This window comes from Polyodon spathula, chromosome 9 (genome assembly GCF_017654505.1).
Source record: "Polyodon spathula isolate WHYD16114869_AA chromosome 9, ASM1765450v1, whole genome shotgun sequence".
Classification (NCBI taxonomy): Eukaryota; Metazoa; Chordata; class Actinopteri; order Acipenseriformes; family Polyodontidae; genus Polyodon; species Polyodon spathula.
In genome coordinates, this window is record NC_054542.1 from 22,097,199 (window position 1) to 22,110,491 (window position 13,293).

The window sequence follows — 13,293 nt, forward strand, 5'->3', positions numbered from 1 at the left end:
TCTTAGTTGGTAAAACATGTATGTATTGAAAGCGGCAGAAATAAAAGGCGACATTCTGAACTTTTGCCTCATATTCATCTTTTACTAGTATTTTCATATTGCTTGAGTGTACAGCAAAAATAGCGGTTTTGACTAGACTGTCCAAATACTTATGGAGGGCATTGTGTACACACACACACACACACACACACACACACACACACACACACACACACACACACGCACACACGCACACACGCACACACGCACACACGCACACGTTGCAGCCATAATGACGAAGACATCTTAGCTGAACACTGAGCACTGAAGCTTGTACAACACTGACATGGACCCCAGCAGTCTTTTCAGAACTACTGGAACAGTTAGGTAGCATATGAAATGATGATCTAAAACAATACTAAACAGTACACATAATAACATATTATATATGCAGATAATATATAGTATACATGTAATTATATAGGGGAGATGAATCTTAAAATCTATTATGTTACAGAAAATATTTCTGAGAATTGTTCGTTGAATAATAAAACATGGGAGCCAATGAGATGTGAAAATGGTTATTTATATGTATTTTTGTTGTCATGTTTAGAACATTCAAAGTTCTTTTTAAAGTAACATCCCCACATTATAAAAGGTGTAGGAAGAGACAGAAAAATTGTGAGGCAGGTAAGAAAAGTAGACTGCTTGACAAAAAAGAAAAAAAAAAGAGGAACTGTCATGAACGCTTTAATCATTCTAACATATTGACCCATTAATAGTAAAGATTTGTGTTAAAACAGATAGCTGATATCCCTAAACTGTTTATAATCATGTTTGTGGCAAAACACATTTTACAAATACACAACATTTAAAGTGTTAACTGGGTAGTTACTAATAATAACAGTTGTTATTAGATATTACCAAGTTATTGTGTATTATCTTACTATACTATTCAAAACCCCCAAAACATAACTTAACCCAATCATTAATCAATAGTTTTATTGGCCATTATATGATGACCCTAAGCCTCAAAAAAATTTTTAAAAATCCCCTAAAATATGTTTTTAATATATTTTAAAATGAAGACACAGCCCTTTATGTTATGTTGCAAAGGTGTGCGTATGAGATTATAAAGTATTTTGAACTTGCAACCTGTGCTATGTGAGAGTTATATCACTGTAACCCTACTCCCCTAATGCTTAGATAGAAGATACAATATCGATTTCCTAGCTATTTCTTTACCAGAGCAATGAATTCAGTCTAGAAAGGACATTTTGAAGTATGTACCTGTATTCAGATTTTAAAGCAATATATACATTGAAATGCTAGCAAAACCTTTGACCGGTTAGGGTTGTCCCTCCCTGGTACAGCCAAGTAATCGTTAACAACCGGCAGGGAGGCTGTCGTGCAACTTCACATTTCTCTAAAAATGACTATGTTATGTATTATAGTAGACACAAACCTAGAGACATTGGCTCTGGAAAAGTTAGTACAGTTTTTGTATGATATTTGCAATCTGAGAAGTGCCGTTGATCAAGTTGTATTGATTTTTTTCCTATTACCTGGGGCAGTGTTTTCAAATATTTTGAAAATCCAAGCAACTTTGAAGTTTGAACTTCACATTCCTCTTGCACTTCCTCAACCTGCTTAGTGACTGTGCATGGCAAGCATTAGTCTCCATTTAGTTGGACTGCATTTTTTACTGTGGGTTTATTTGAGAATACTCAGACATGTCAATTTAATTTGTGCTATCATAATACTATGTTTATACAATCTAATTTAGTGTACAGTCTGCATTGTACTTGTTAGCTCAGATACTGCAGCAACTGGCATAAGCTGATTGTTATGGATTTTAAGAATGAAGTCACTGAAGAGTCAGTGAAGCTATTTTATATCACTACCTGTAATGTCACTACTGAACTTTGATAAGTTGCAGGGGTTTAAAAAAAGTTAAAAACACAATGTCTCTCTGCACTACTCATAAAAAGGTCAAAGAATGTTTTAAAAAGGTAATTTGACGTTGCTTTTGAAAATAATGACAGACCCATTTACATGTCCTAATGTTTCCCTAATTTATATGTGATTATAGGGACTATTTACAAGGATAAAAATGATTCAGCTGCAAGTGTTACAACCATCGGAGATGGAATATAATAAAGGCGGTGTTATAAACAGAGCTGTCCCACATAAAGACGCAGTATTATTCGTTTTAATTTCTACTATAATATACGATCCTGATTAAAATATTTCTTCATCTACAATTTTGTGCGGTTTCATTAAACTTTAGACCACTAAATTACAATACACAAATTCAATTATGAAAAAAAAATATATATATATCAAAGCATAATAATAAAATCAATTTTAGGAGTGTCATTAAGAATGATGCCTATTTTGTTTTCATCTTTTTAGAGAACATTTTAAAAAAATTGGTTAACATACGGCAAAACTATTGCACTTCACCCTCTAAGAAGCAGTTCATTCAATGGAATCGGTTCTCCACATGCTCGTGACATTAAACTGTTCACCAATGAAATGGTTGTGATACAGCATTGTGCGTCTCTGTGCCATGTATAATAGGTGGGGTTGTGGATCTATTAATCCATAGATATGTCATTCCATGCCTGGGACTTCTTCTTCGCAAGCTCCATCCATGGTGGCTGACCAGCTCCTGCAGTAGGTACTGGCAGGTCCTTGCTCAGCTGCGGTTTTTCTTCTTTGTCTGTGCTTATTAATATGATTGTTGATGGAACCGCCTCTGCACATCAAAACACATTCCAGTTAATCCTTCATGCTGAATAGAAAGATAGCAAATTATATGTTTTTCATGTAACTACTCAAAATGTATTATAACTTTAAAACTGATTGTCTGGTTTCACAGACACCAATTAGCCCTAACCTTGGACCTTATCAAGGCAACGTTAACAAAGAGAGGAGGCCATTGGCTCATTGATGCTAGCCCGCTTCCTATTAGCAGATTGACACCAAGATTTAGTCAAGAGTTGGTTCTCAAAGGATTGGTACTACATGTCAACAAACTTGCAGAACACAAAAATAAAACAATTTTAATCTGTTTAAAAGACAGGCGAATCATAACTGGAGGCTCTGGGCGTTTATCCTAATGCAATTGTTCAGTACTTAGTAATGATAATTGCAATGACACTAGGGTTGCTACAATAGTATGAGACATTGGTAGAAGGGTGCCTCACTGGTACGGCTGCAACACTTCTTTGTAAACATGTAAACTCCTGCAGTAAACTGAACAGCTGTTTAAACGATTCATATTCAATTAATATATTACATTCATTAAAAACATAACCAAAAAAAAAAAAAAAAAAAATGTTACCTTTCAATTGGATATTAAACATAAAGTTAAGTCTGGTCAGATGCACTGTAGACCAAGTCTGGTCAGGCGCATTGTGTAGTTTCTTAACAAGTGCTTGTATACCAGTGCTGGGATGCAAGTATACTGTATATAAAGAAAAAAGTATCTACAGCCTTGCATGAAAAAACCTAGGTTGTTTAATAATGAACCCCTAGCAATAAATGTTGTGTTGTAATATGTATAACTGTCTGGTGTTGTGTCATACAGTACCTGCTGTGGGTAGTGCAGTGGTTTGAGTGGGCGGAGGATGTTTCCAATCCATCTTGACGTCCTGCCTGTGATCCAGCGTGGCTCTCCGCTGGGTGGGAGAAGGAACTCTGTCGACCCAGACTTCAGATTGAGGCCTTAATGTTTCATGCTAAAAAATAAATGAAGAAATGCAAGCATGAAAATAAATAAATAAATAAATAAAAAAATAATAATAATAATAATAATAATAATAATAATAATAATAATAATAATAATAATAATAATCCAGCACCACAGCTGTGACCATGGCCCTCTAGGGTCACATTAAGTAAATGTAGGTACTGTTTTATGCATGTATTGGTATAGTAAATTTGCATCACAACCTTTGAAATATTTGTAACCATATAAAACTAGCAAAAAACAACTCAGCGCTATAATTCAAGTGTTCCTTCCTGCAACCAAGGTGTTTCTCATTAGTTTTTTACCATTCACACTGGAGTATGCTTAAAAACCATCCCAATATATTTTAAGTGAATGTTGTATGTTGATGGGGGCGGCAAACTATCATGTTGGCATTTGGTAGTAAGTGCTCTATCTGATAAATGACAAGTAGCAGTGAGAGATGATGGTGATACTATTGTTGTATTCTATAATTTAACAATGTCGTTTTGTTTCTCATCATTTTAATTTCATTTTATTGTTTATTTTGCATCCTGTAACTTGCCAAGTCCACTCCCCAGTCATTATTATTGACTCTGAGTAATACCCTGGTTTTAATAATGTTGAATAAATAGTTAGATTAATTATTAATTTGTGATAAAAATTTCTCTCTACTAAAAGTGGATTGAGAACAACCCTTCCCCCAGACAAACGTACACAAATTGTAATATGGGTTTATAAAAATGACCATATAAGGTAGTTTTCTGTGTGTAAATGTGTATTAAAAGTCCTAGTACTGCCAAGGCAACCCTGACTGGTTATAATTTCAGTTGGCCAGGTGAGGTAATGAATTTGTGTGCATGCATTTATTTAAAGGAATGGGTCAAAGCACAGAGGTTAAACAGCATGTGTATTAAAACACTGACGGACATACAGTTCTGTGTCATAGTGATGTCCTTGTTTGTGACTGTCAAATGACAAATGACACTTGACAAGAACTAGGAGACCCTGGCATCAATCAATAAATTACTCAATTTCATTAAACTCTTCTTGATCATTATCCTTTTAGACACAATGTAGGACTGGAAAAATCCATCTGCAAAGGCTATTGCATCTACTGAATCATATTTTGCACAAATAATGGCAGTACTGTATTTATTTTCTTACCTGTTTCCTTTTTACAACCACATTTATCCACATTTCTGACATTCATAATTTGTATTATCTAAGCAGGACAGTAATTACATTATACTAAACACAAATAATAGGTTATTAAACAAATAAGTGATTAAATGTTCAGAAAATGCAGACGTGTATAAAACTCTTTAAGACAACATGATTTCTACATGGTGCCCTGAGTTCAGACTAACCTCTTTGTTAGCCCCATAATTTAAAGCAGTGTTTCTACAATGCACTGAAAAACCAACATAAACACAACTGGACAAGTGTTTTTGCCTGTAGAGAGCAGACATCACGTGGAGTTGCTACCTTCGCCTCTCCTTGTTTTACTTTGTCAGGCTTCACTTCTGGGATCAGGTATTTTTCTTCTTTGCTCGTACTAAGATGCTGCTCTTGGTATCCTCTTTGTTTCAGTCTGGCCATGTTGATCCATGCAGGCTTGGCGTCAGCTGTCTCTTTAGTCACCTCTGACATGCTCTTTGTAGGAGTTCCTTTTTCTGTAATCCAAAGGAAGTAAACATGGAATGTAATACACATTCAAGATACAATGGTATGAAAGGGCCAGGGATTTACTCATATATTTATACCATGAATTTCACAACATTTTACTTCATTTTCCTGAGAGTGAAAGTTTAATGCTGATTTCAAAGACCCCAAAGCACTAATCCTGAACTACCTCATGTTAACCTAGGTAAGGTAGTCCCTGATTACTACTAATCAGGTTCTGTAAAAGAGGATCATTTATAAAGACTATTAGGAAATTATTTCATGGCTTTAAAAGCAGCAAATGTATCTACAGTATCCACCACTTACACCGTCCAGGGTTTTTTGCCATTTATATTGACCAAATACAGTTTGCCATTTGCCATTCCCATTAATTTCACTAACAAAGGCATAGTTTATACCGTGTTAAGCACCCTGTATATTTTGGGCAAACTCAGCTTTTCGGGTCTCGTTATGTACCATTCACATAGATTTAAATAACAAACACACTGCTTATACCGTAGGAACCGTTCTTACTAATCCACTAATCAGCTGTTTTCACCTTGTTACCTTGCCATTAACATAACTACAAATTCAATACAAAAGGCAGCACTTTACTGTAGTAAAAGCTTGACAGATCAATCCGTCAGCTGCTTGCACTTCATTACTGAGCGATTACCCCTGTACTGTACCTTGGCTATTTAATCCCTGTACGCAGTGTCGGGTTTACAGTTTGAAAAAACAACACTGACTGCAACAGCAAGCATGGCTGGAAAGAGAAAAGGATTGAGCATCAGCACTAAAATGCAGTGTAAATAAAATGTCTCCAGATGCTTTGCGCTTGCTAAAGCATGCTTGGAACTCTGTCAGTCACCAAACAATGCCAAATTGCTTAAAAAATGCTGGGTTTTCTGTATCTGAGGAGAGTGCTGACGAAAATACAACCCAAACTGAAACTTTGACACCAGCGGGACTGTCAGAGGAAGAATTTTCAGCTGTGTCACCTTGGCGACCAGGGTGCTTTGCCTGAAACAGACACAGATGACGTAAATGTGCGTGCTGTGCATTTAACACTGGCGTGCTATGGAGCAGCATCGGGATATAAAGCCGAATTGGGATTTTTTAGAAAATGCTGACATAGCCTACCTGTACTGGACATGTCTGCACTTATATTACTTTTTGCACATACTTTTTATTACATTCATAGGTTTTAATTATTATTTTTTTTATTAGTGTAATGAGTGTCTTAATAAAGATTTTTAACCGCATGCACGCTTGTTTGTTTTGATTACTGTACTGGTGATTGGGGGACATTTTGAATGTCAGGTTATTGTGGGAGCTTATAATGTCTATCGCTTACTGCGGGAGAATCATGTTAAAACAAACTTGTCTGTTCTAAGCGGTGGCAACTGTATCATATATTTTGTGTACCTGGTTGTATAAATTGATCTCTTGGAAGACCAAAAACTTCAAGAAGGAAAATACTTTCTTAGAAAAAGAATGAATTCACAGAGATACTGTATCAGCATCATGGTCTTGATGTTCTTACTCATTTTTCATGAGACTCCAGAATCATTTCATGTAATAGATAAGCAGACCACCAAAACAACTAAAAGCATCCGATTCATCTCACATACCAATACTAAGTAACACATTTCAAAACTTGTAAGGTGGGTTTAACACATATTATGTGACTTATGTGACTGATCAAGATGGTTACACAATTATTTTCAAAACCTGGTAGGGAGTCTTTAAATGTAATTAAGTGGACCATTATTAAATGTGGACTTTTATAATATAATAATAATAATAATAATAATAATAATAATAATAATAATAATAATAATAATAATAATAATAATAAATGTATTTTTTATAGTTGAGTTTTTTTTTTACTAGACTAAACAGGTCATATAACGCTTTCAAATGAGTTCTGCTGATTGATAATATGATGGTTAAACGTTTTTAAAATGAGTTATAGTGTAGCCTAATCAGCAGCGGAGCATACAATCTGGGCCACAGTGGTTTTCTGTTGTTTATTAGTAATACTGTGTATTTTGCCCTTAAAATCTTCTGGCATTATAAATGGGTATTGCATTTATGTTACTTCTGAGATTCGAATGCAAAGCCTCACAGAAATGAACCTTAATGAATTGAGACAATAATATTTTGTTATTGTTTTATTGTACCATATTCATTAGGTGTTACCTCACAGTTTAATAATCAGCCCAAGAGAATTTTGAAATACTTAGATTTAACAGCCTGACAATAACTGGCTGAGACGTCTTCCCCAGAGAAGGTTAGTGTCCCCTTATCTTAAAGATGAAAGGTTAAATCCTGATAACAAGTGGCCCACCTAGTGACCTTCAAGGGAGTACAATTCTCTTAAACTATGCTATACCACACCTACTATATTGTTTAAAAAATAAATAAATACATTTAAAAAATCAACTTGAGCCAAGAACAATGCCTTCAAACAAGTTTGCTTTGACGTTGCAAATCATTGGTGAACCAATAAAGAAAAAAAAGAGTATTTTATCAAAGATTGACGACGCAAAAGGCAGATAGACCTTGGTCCCTATTCTGTGTTCCACTGGGATTACCAGCATGTAGAAGCACAGTGCTAACCATCTGAAACACAAGTTCATCACAGAGGGAAACTTGTTTTATTGTGGGGCTGTTACTTGTTGGGGCCTGGCTTGTTAAAAGCACATTTGCAAATAATAGTTGTGTCCAAGCAGAGCTGCTGCTAGGCAACTTACCGTCCTAGGCAAAGTCTAGCATGGCACGCTTATATCAGTCAAGGAATTATTATTTTATTTAGTTATATGGAATTTTGAAAGGACTGTTCATCATTTTAAATTGTGATATGAAACAAAATGTACTGATTCAAAATGTATGTTTTGGCGAAAGTAGTAACGTTCCTTTGATACTGCAAATAGCCTTTTCTTGCTGAACACAGCACTACAGGGAAAATTGCCAACCCTTTTAAAACGGTAGGTTGTGGGCAGATACTAATGTTAGAATAAGCTAAGCAGACTGAAAAGAATATCATTTTTTTTTAAAGTTATGTAGCACAGAAATTAACACTAATCTGTGCCGTCAAATGATCTAGTAATGTGTTGGGAAGCAAACTTTTATCTAAGATGAAAATGAAACTGTTTATATGACATTATCAAAAAAACAAACCCCCAATTTACCATGTGTTTTGAAAATATAAACTTGTACAAAAACTTAGCAGAAATGGCAAGACAGACAATGTCATGTCAACTACTACCTTCCCCAATACTGTCAGTCTAATTACACACTGCACTGTAATTACACTAACTTGATGCTTTTACAGTACTTGCACAAGTCCCGAGCCATACTTTTTTTTTCTTAGGGGCAAGCACTTAGGCTAAAATTAAACATGAAGGCAGCAAACTCCATCTGTATGTGCAGCAAATACACAAACACGAAATACAGTACTTCACAAGTTTATCACTATTATTATTACATTTCCTAATTGTAATTGAGATACACAAATGGCTTACCAGGAATCAATTGAATATCCCTACACACCTGTCTGTTAAATACATTGGTGAGGATGGGAGTCTCACCGGTGACACAGAGCCACCTGGTCACCCCATTAATAACGACATCTGTAAGTAGGAAAATGACAGTAGCTTGGCTAGTTAGTTAAAAACAAAGCAGTTTTACCGCTGAATTTAGCTCATGTCCTGGACGGCTATCATTTAAATTGTATTTCATGTCTATTTACAGGTTAGTAATATTGCCAGTGTCACGTGAGAAGCAAAATTCATATTTTTTATTTTTGTATCAATTGATTCAGGACTTCAGAGATTGGAATTGAACACATTTTATTAGCATTGCTATTTACTGTCAAAATACCATAAATTCACATAAGTTGAGATGATTAATGATTTTGTTCTGACGGCTTCTCCATGAAGCAATTTCCTCTGCTTCGCACATAATGCCAATTTCTTGCCTTCATTTTTTGTTTTTTTTCCAACCCCCCTAAATTTGCCACCCCTGGTGACTGCTGAGTTTGGCCCGTGGCCATCCCCTTTTTATCCCCTTTTTATTATTTTATTCGGACTGAGACTGTATGACCATTAACATGTTTTCTTTTCAGCATCAAACTAAACAGGTTAGCATTGAAAACAAAGAATGGAAAAAGTTAAATCCCTCTAAGCACTGAAGACATTAAGTTTTAATTGTAACTTAAGACCAATGTCCCTTTCATAACCCTCACTTATATGGCCAGCTAATTAAAATATATCTAATACATTTGTATGCCACAACTACATGCATACTAAATTGAAAGATCAATAATTGATTATTTTGTTTAATCAAACAGTTAAACAGAAAGATGAGAGCAACTGTCAGGCATGTAAAATCAGATTGGTGGACCTTAAAATCCTAATTGGTATAGATAAAGTTAATCCATGAGACTACTTAAAATTTAGCACAGAGTAAATGGAAGCTGAGTAAAACTAAAACACTGGGAACATTTAAAAGCCATCTTCTCATTCCCAAATTTTTGTTATGTTCTTATGTACTTTGCAATTCCGAAACAAGAATTTCTGTGACATTCATTGTCCACCCAAGCTGTAAATATAAAGTTTCATCACAGCTGAATAAGAATTTCTCTCGGTTTAAATGCAACAACTTAGTGTGACATATAAGTAGACAGACAGAAAGGTTCTTCCATAGGCTGATACACTCAAAAAACTGATTTTCATTACAAAAGGATAAGCCATTCTCTCGATATATGTAACAAGACAGACAGACTTCATATAATCATATATATGTCCTGCACTGAAGAGCACAGTTTTCATGCACAAAGGATTGTGGTTATTGGAGTATTATAATTGTATTTGGGACTGAAATAAAATGTCAAAACTTGCCCTATACCATTATTGGTATAGGGTTGAATTATTATTATTATTTAAGTGTGAAATAAACCAAGAACGTTTTACACTTTAAAGCACTGCTTAGATAGTTCCTTTTATCCATGCACCACTCATATCCTGACACCTCCTTATTAAACAAAGAAAATAATACAGCATTTCATACAACTAAGACAGGGAGAACTGATAATGGTTCAGGTTCTGATTAGCCACAACGGAGTGTTAGCCAGTCCATATATGAAGTATTACAACACCTTTTCTACACTTACATTTTCTCCAAATGGACTTAGAGAGTGACAAACCACCTTGTTTTATTACACTAGTTTGCCCAACCCTTCTTGGAATTAATAAAGGGCTCCTACTACGCAGAAGAAAAACTACACCACTCATTATAATGAGTGTTAATTTTCTGTGGTTAGTTAAAACATACATTACAGCAGGTCTTACCACTGTTTTTATGAAAACTCAATCTTTCCCCTTCTGTATTTTCACTCTTGGTTGCAACTGAAGACGCATCTGTCGTGCCAGAACTTTGCAACATAGGTTTCCTCAGTAAGGGGGTTTTTACATTGAGCTGCTCAGAAGATTTGGCCTTGATATTCCCATTGTCTTTAAAAGGGCTACCAAGGACATCCGATGGCTTTGGGTCACCTGCTTTCCCACTATTAGGGAGCCCGGTGAAGTCATCTGAGTCCATGAGTGTGCATACCTCCGTACTGTGACGTTTCACATTGAAGTCGGGATGAGATCCCTCTCTGTATTTTAGGGATAACGAAGTAGAGCGAAGTTTAATGCCAAAGGGAGACTTCTCTTCATTATCCTCTCCTTGGCTGGCTTTCACTACTGCAGCAATGACAGAGTCCTCAGGCTTTTTGCTAGTGATTTCACAAGACTCCTTTGCTACTTTAGGAAGTGTTTCTTCCTTCTCTATTCTGACAACAGGATTGGGTTTGGGATGGGAAGATGTACTGCCCTGAAAAGAATCATCTTTCTTAATCTCTGTTTGATCTGTCCCTGTGAAGCTGCCCATTCTTGGACGATCCCAGGCAGACGAAATAGAAAACTGGAACAACCCGGCATTCATTTTCTTAAATGATGACTGCTGAGATAGGGGTTTGACATCAGCCCCCCTACCTACATCGGCAGGTACCGTAACGACGTCTTCTTTTTCAGCAGTTGGAATACTATCAATAGGTTTTTTGGCAGGTTCTGAAGATTGCTTTTTCTGTGGCAATTCCCCAGGCAGTGATTTAGTTTTCAGGGGAGATAATTTGGGATTTTTTATTGAGTCTTTTGAATGCAGGTTATTAACTGTCCTTGAGGAAGCTGAAGGCAGCTCCTTGGTACGGGTTACAGATTGTTCCACCTTGTATGCATCTTGTGTGAACCTGGTTATACTTTCTCTGATGTTCACAGAACCCAACATACTACTTGCTTCTGATTTGGGAACATCTCTTAAGGTGTTATCACCAATATTCGTATCTAGCATTTGGAAATTCTCAGTGTCCTCTCTTACTTGTAATGTACCAGTATGTGCACCTGTATTTAAGATCTCTTTAATCAAATTCTTACTCTGTGTTTTTCGTATGCTTACAGGTTTTACCTGTACTGTTTTATCTGTCTCAAGTTTTAAGACGTTTGTTTCAACTTTGGCATGCACAGTCACAGGATTCAAATCCCATGTTGTACTAGAATATTGTGTGTCTGGGGATAAAGTCTTGCTAAAGGTAGAGTCCTGGGTATTGTCAGAACTTGAAGAATTAAGCAGCAAGCAAAGGGCATTCTCCTTTTCTGCTGGATCTGTACTCTTCTCAGTCTGCTGTTCCTTTACAGTGTCAGATGCCTTGACCACTGTGGGCTTGTTAATGAGCAGAGCAGTTAAAATCTCAGTCCTGGGCACTTGGCTGGAATAGGAATAGCATCTTATTATTTCTTGGGGCTCATTTTCTTCTTCCTCTTCTTTTTCTAACACTGTATAGTCCAACTCATTCAGGCTTTCACAACGGGGTCTGTGTACCTTCTGCAAGGACAAAAAAACGAATTACTGCTAAAATCAAACATTAACTATAATATCTTTTTTGCATGCTGTTTGCATTTATTTTAAACAGTTCTGCCATTCGTAAAGCTAGCTTTTATCACACTGCCATTGATTTGTACTGATTCCACTATGTCCTAATTCTGCTATGCTATTGCATACTTAAATGGCTGTTTGCACTTTACACTAAACTACACAATACAGCTGTTTTTTCTTCATTGCTAACATGTAGGCCATCTAATTTTGAGTTAGAAAGAAAGAGGCCAGATTTGTTTACTGTTGTCTGAAGATTCTGTGACCTTTACACTTTGTGGGCTCATATAAAGCAGACAGAGTTGAAAGGTCAAGACATTTCATGACATTTAAAACATGAAGCCAATAAGACAGGCTTCACACTTGTTTGTTCATAGATGCATGGACTGGGATCTTACAGAGGGGTGTTGTCTCCCTTTGGCCCCAGCTCTCTGGTTTCTTGGTTTTACTGAAAGACGGTGTTTGGCAGCAGAATTGTCCAAACACGCAGAGAACTCAGGAGGAGAGCTGAAGTCCACGATAGGGGAGGTGCATGTATTGGAGGGCTGAACAGTGGGTGACAGAGGGCTTGAAGTCCTGTAGTTGGTTTTAGCAACTGGAGAGAGAGCTCTGGATGATGGTTGCAAAGAGACCTGAAATAAACAACAAAAAGAAAATAAAAGCATGATAAATAAAAAGATTTCTTCTCAATAACCACATCCTTGTCTATTGAAATATACGCTTTATACAGTGCAGCTGATGCAAAACACGTTTTTCTTTTGCAATTACAGAACTTTCGATCACTATTGAATAACTCGTCCACCACTACTGAATAACTCGTCCACCACTACTGAATAACTCGTCCACCACTACTGAATAACTCGTCCACCACTATTGAATAACTCGTCCACCACTACTGAATAACTCGTCCACCACTATTGAATAACTCGTCCACC

At 36.2% G+C, this 13,293-nt stretch overlaps 1 protein-coding gene across 5 annotated transcripts in view; it reads right to left on the reverse strand.

Moving 5' to 3' along the window:
* Positions 1-217: 217 nt before the first annotated feature.
* Positions 218-13,293, reverse strand: part of LOC121320506 (CRACD-like protein) — a 57,146-nt gene continuing 44,070 nt past the window's right edge. For 4 of the 5 annotated variants that reach the window (XM_041258893.1, XM_041258896.1, XM_041258894.1 and 1 more), the window contains 5 exons: positions 12,757-12,990; positions 10,738-12,310; positions 5,204-5,391; positions 3,578-3,725; positions 219-2,740 (listed from right to left, as the gene is read on the reverse strand). In XM_041258893.1, the coding sequence (XP_041114827.1) occupies positions 2,580-2,740; positions 3,578-3,725; positions 5,204-5,391; positions 10,738-12,310; positions 12,757-12,990 (2,304 nt within the window). In that variant the 3' untranslated portion in view covers positions 219-2,579. Of the gene's footprint in view, positions 2,741-3,577; positions 3,726-5,203; positions 5,392-10,737; positions 12,311-12,756; positions 12,991-13,293 lie in introns of all 5 variants that reach the window. The other variant, XM_041258892.1, reaches the window with a different exon arrangement.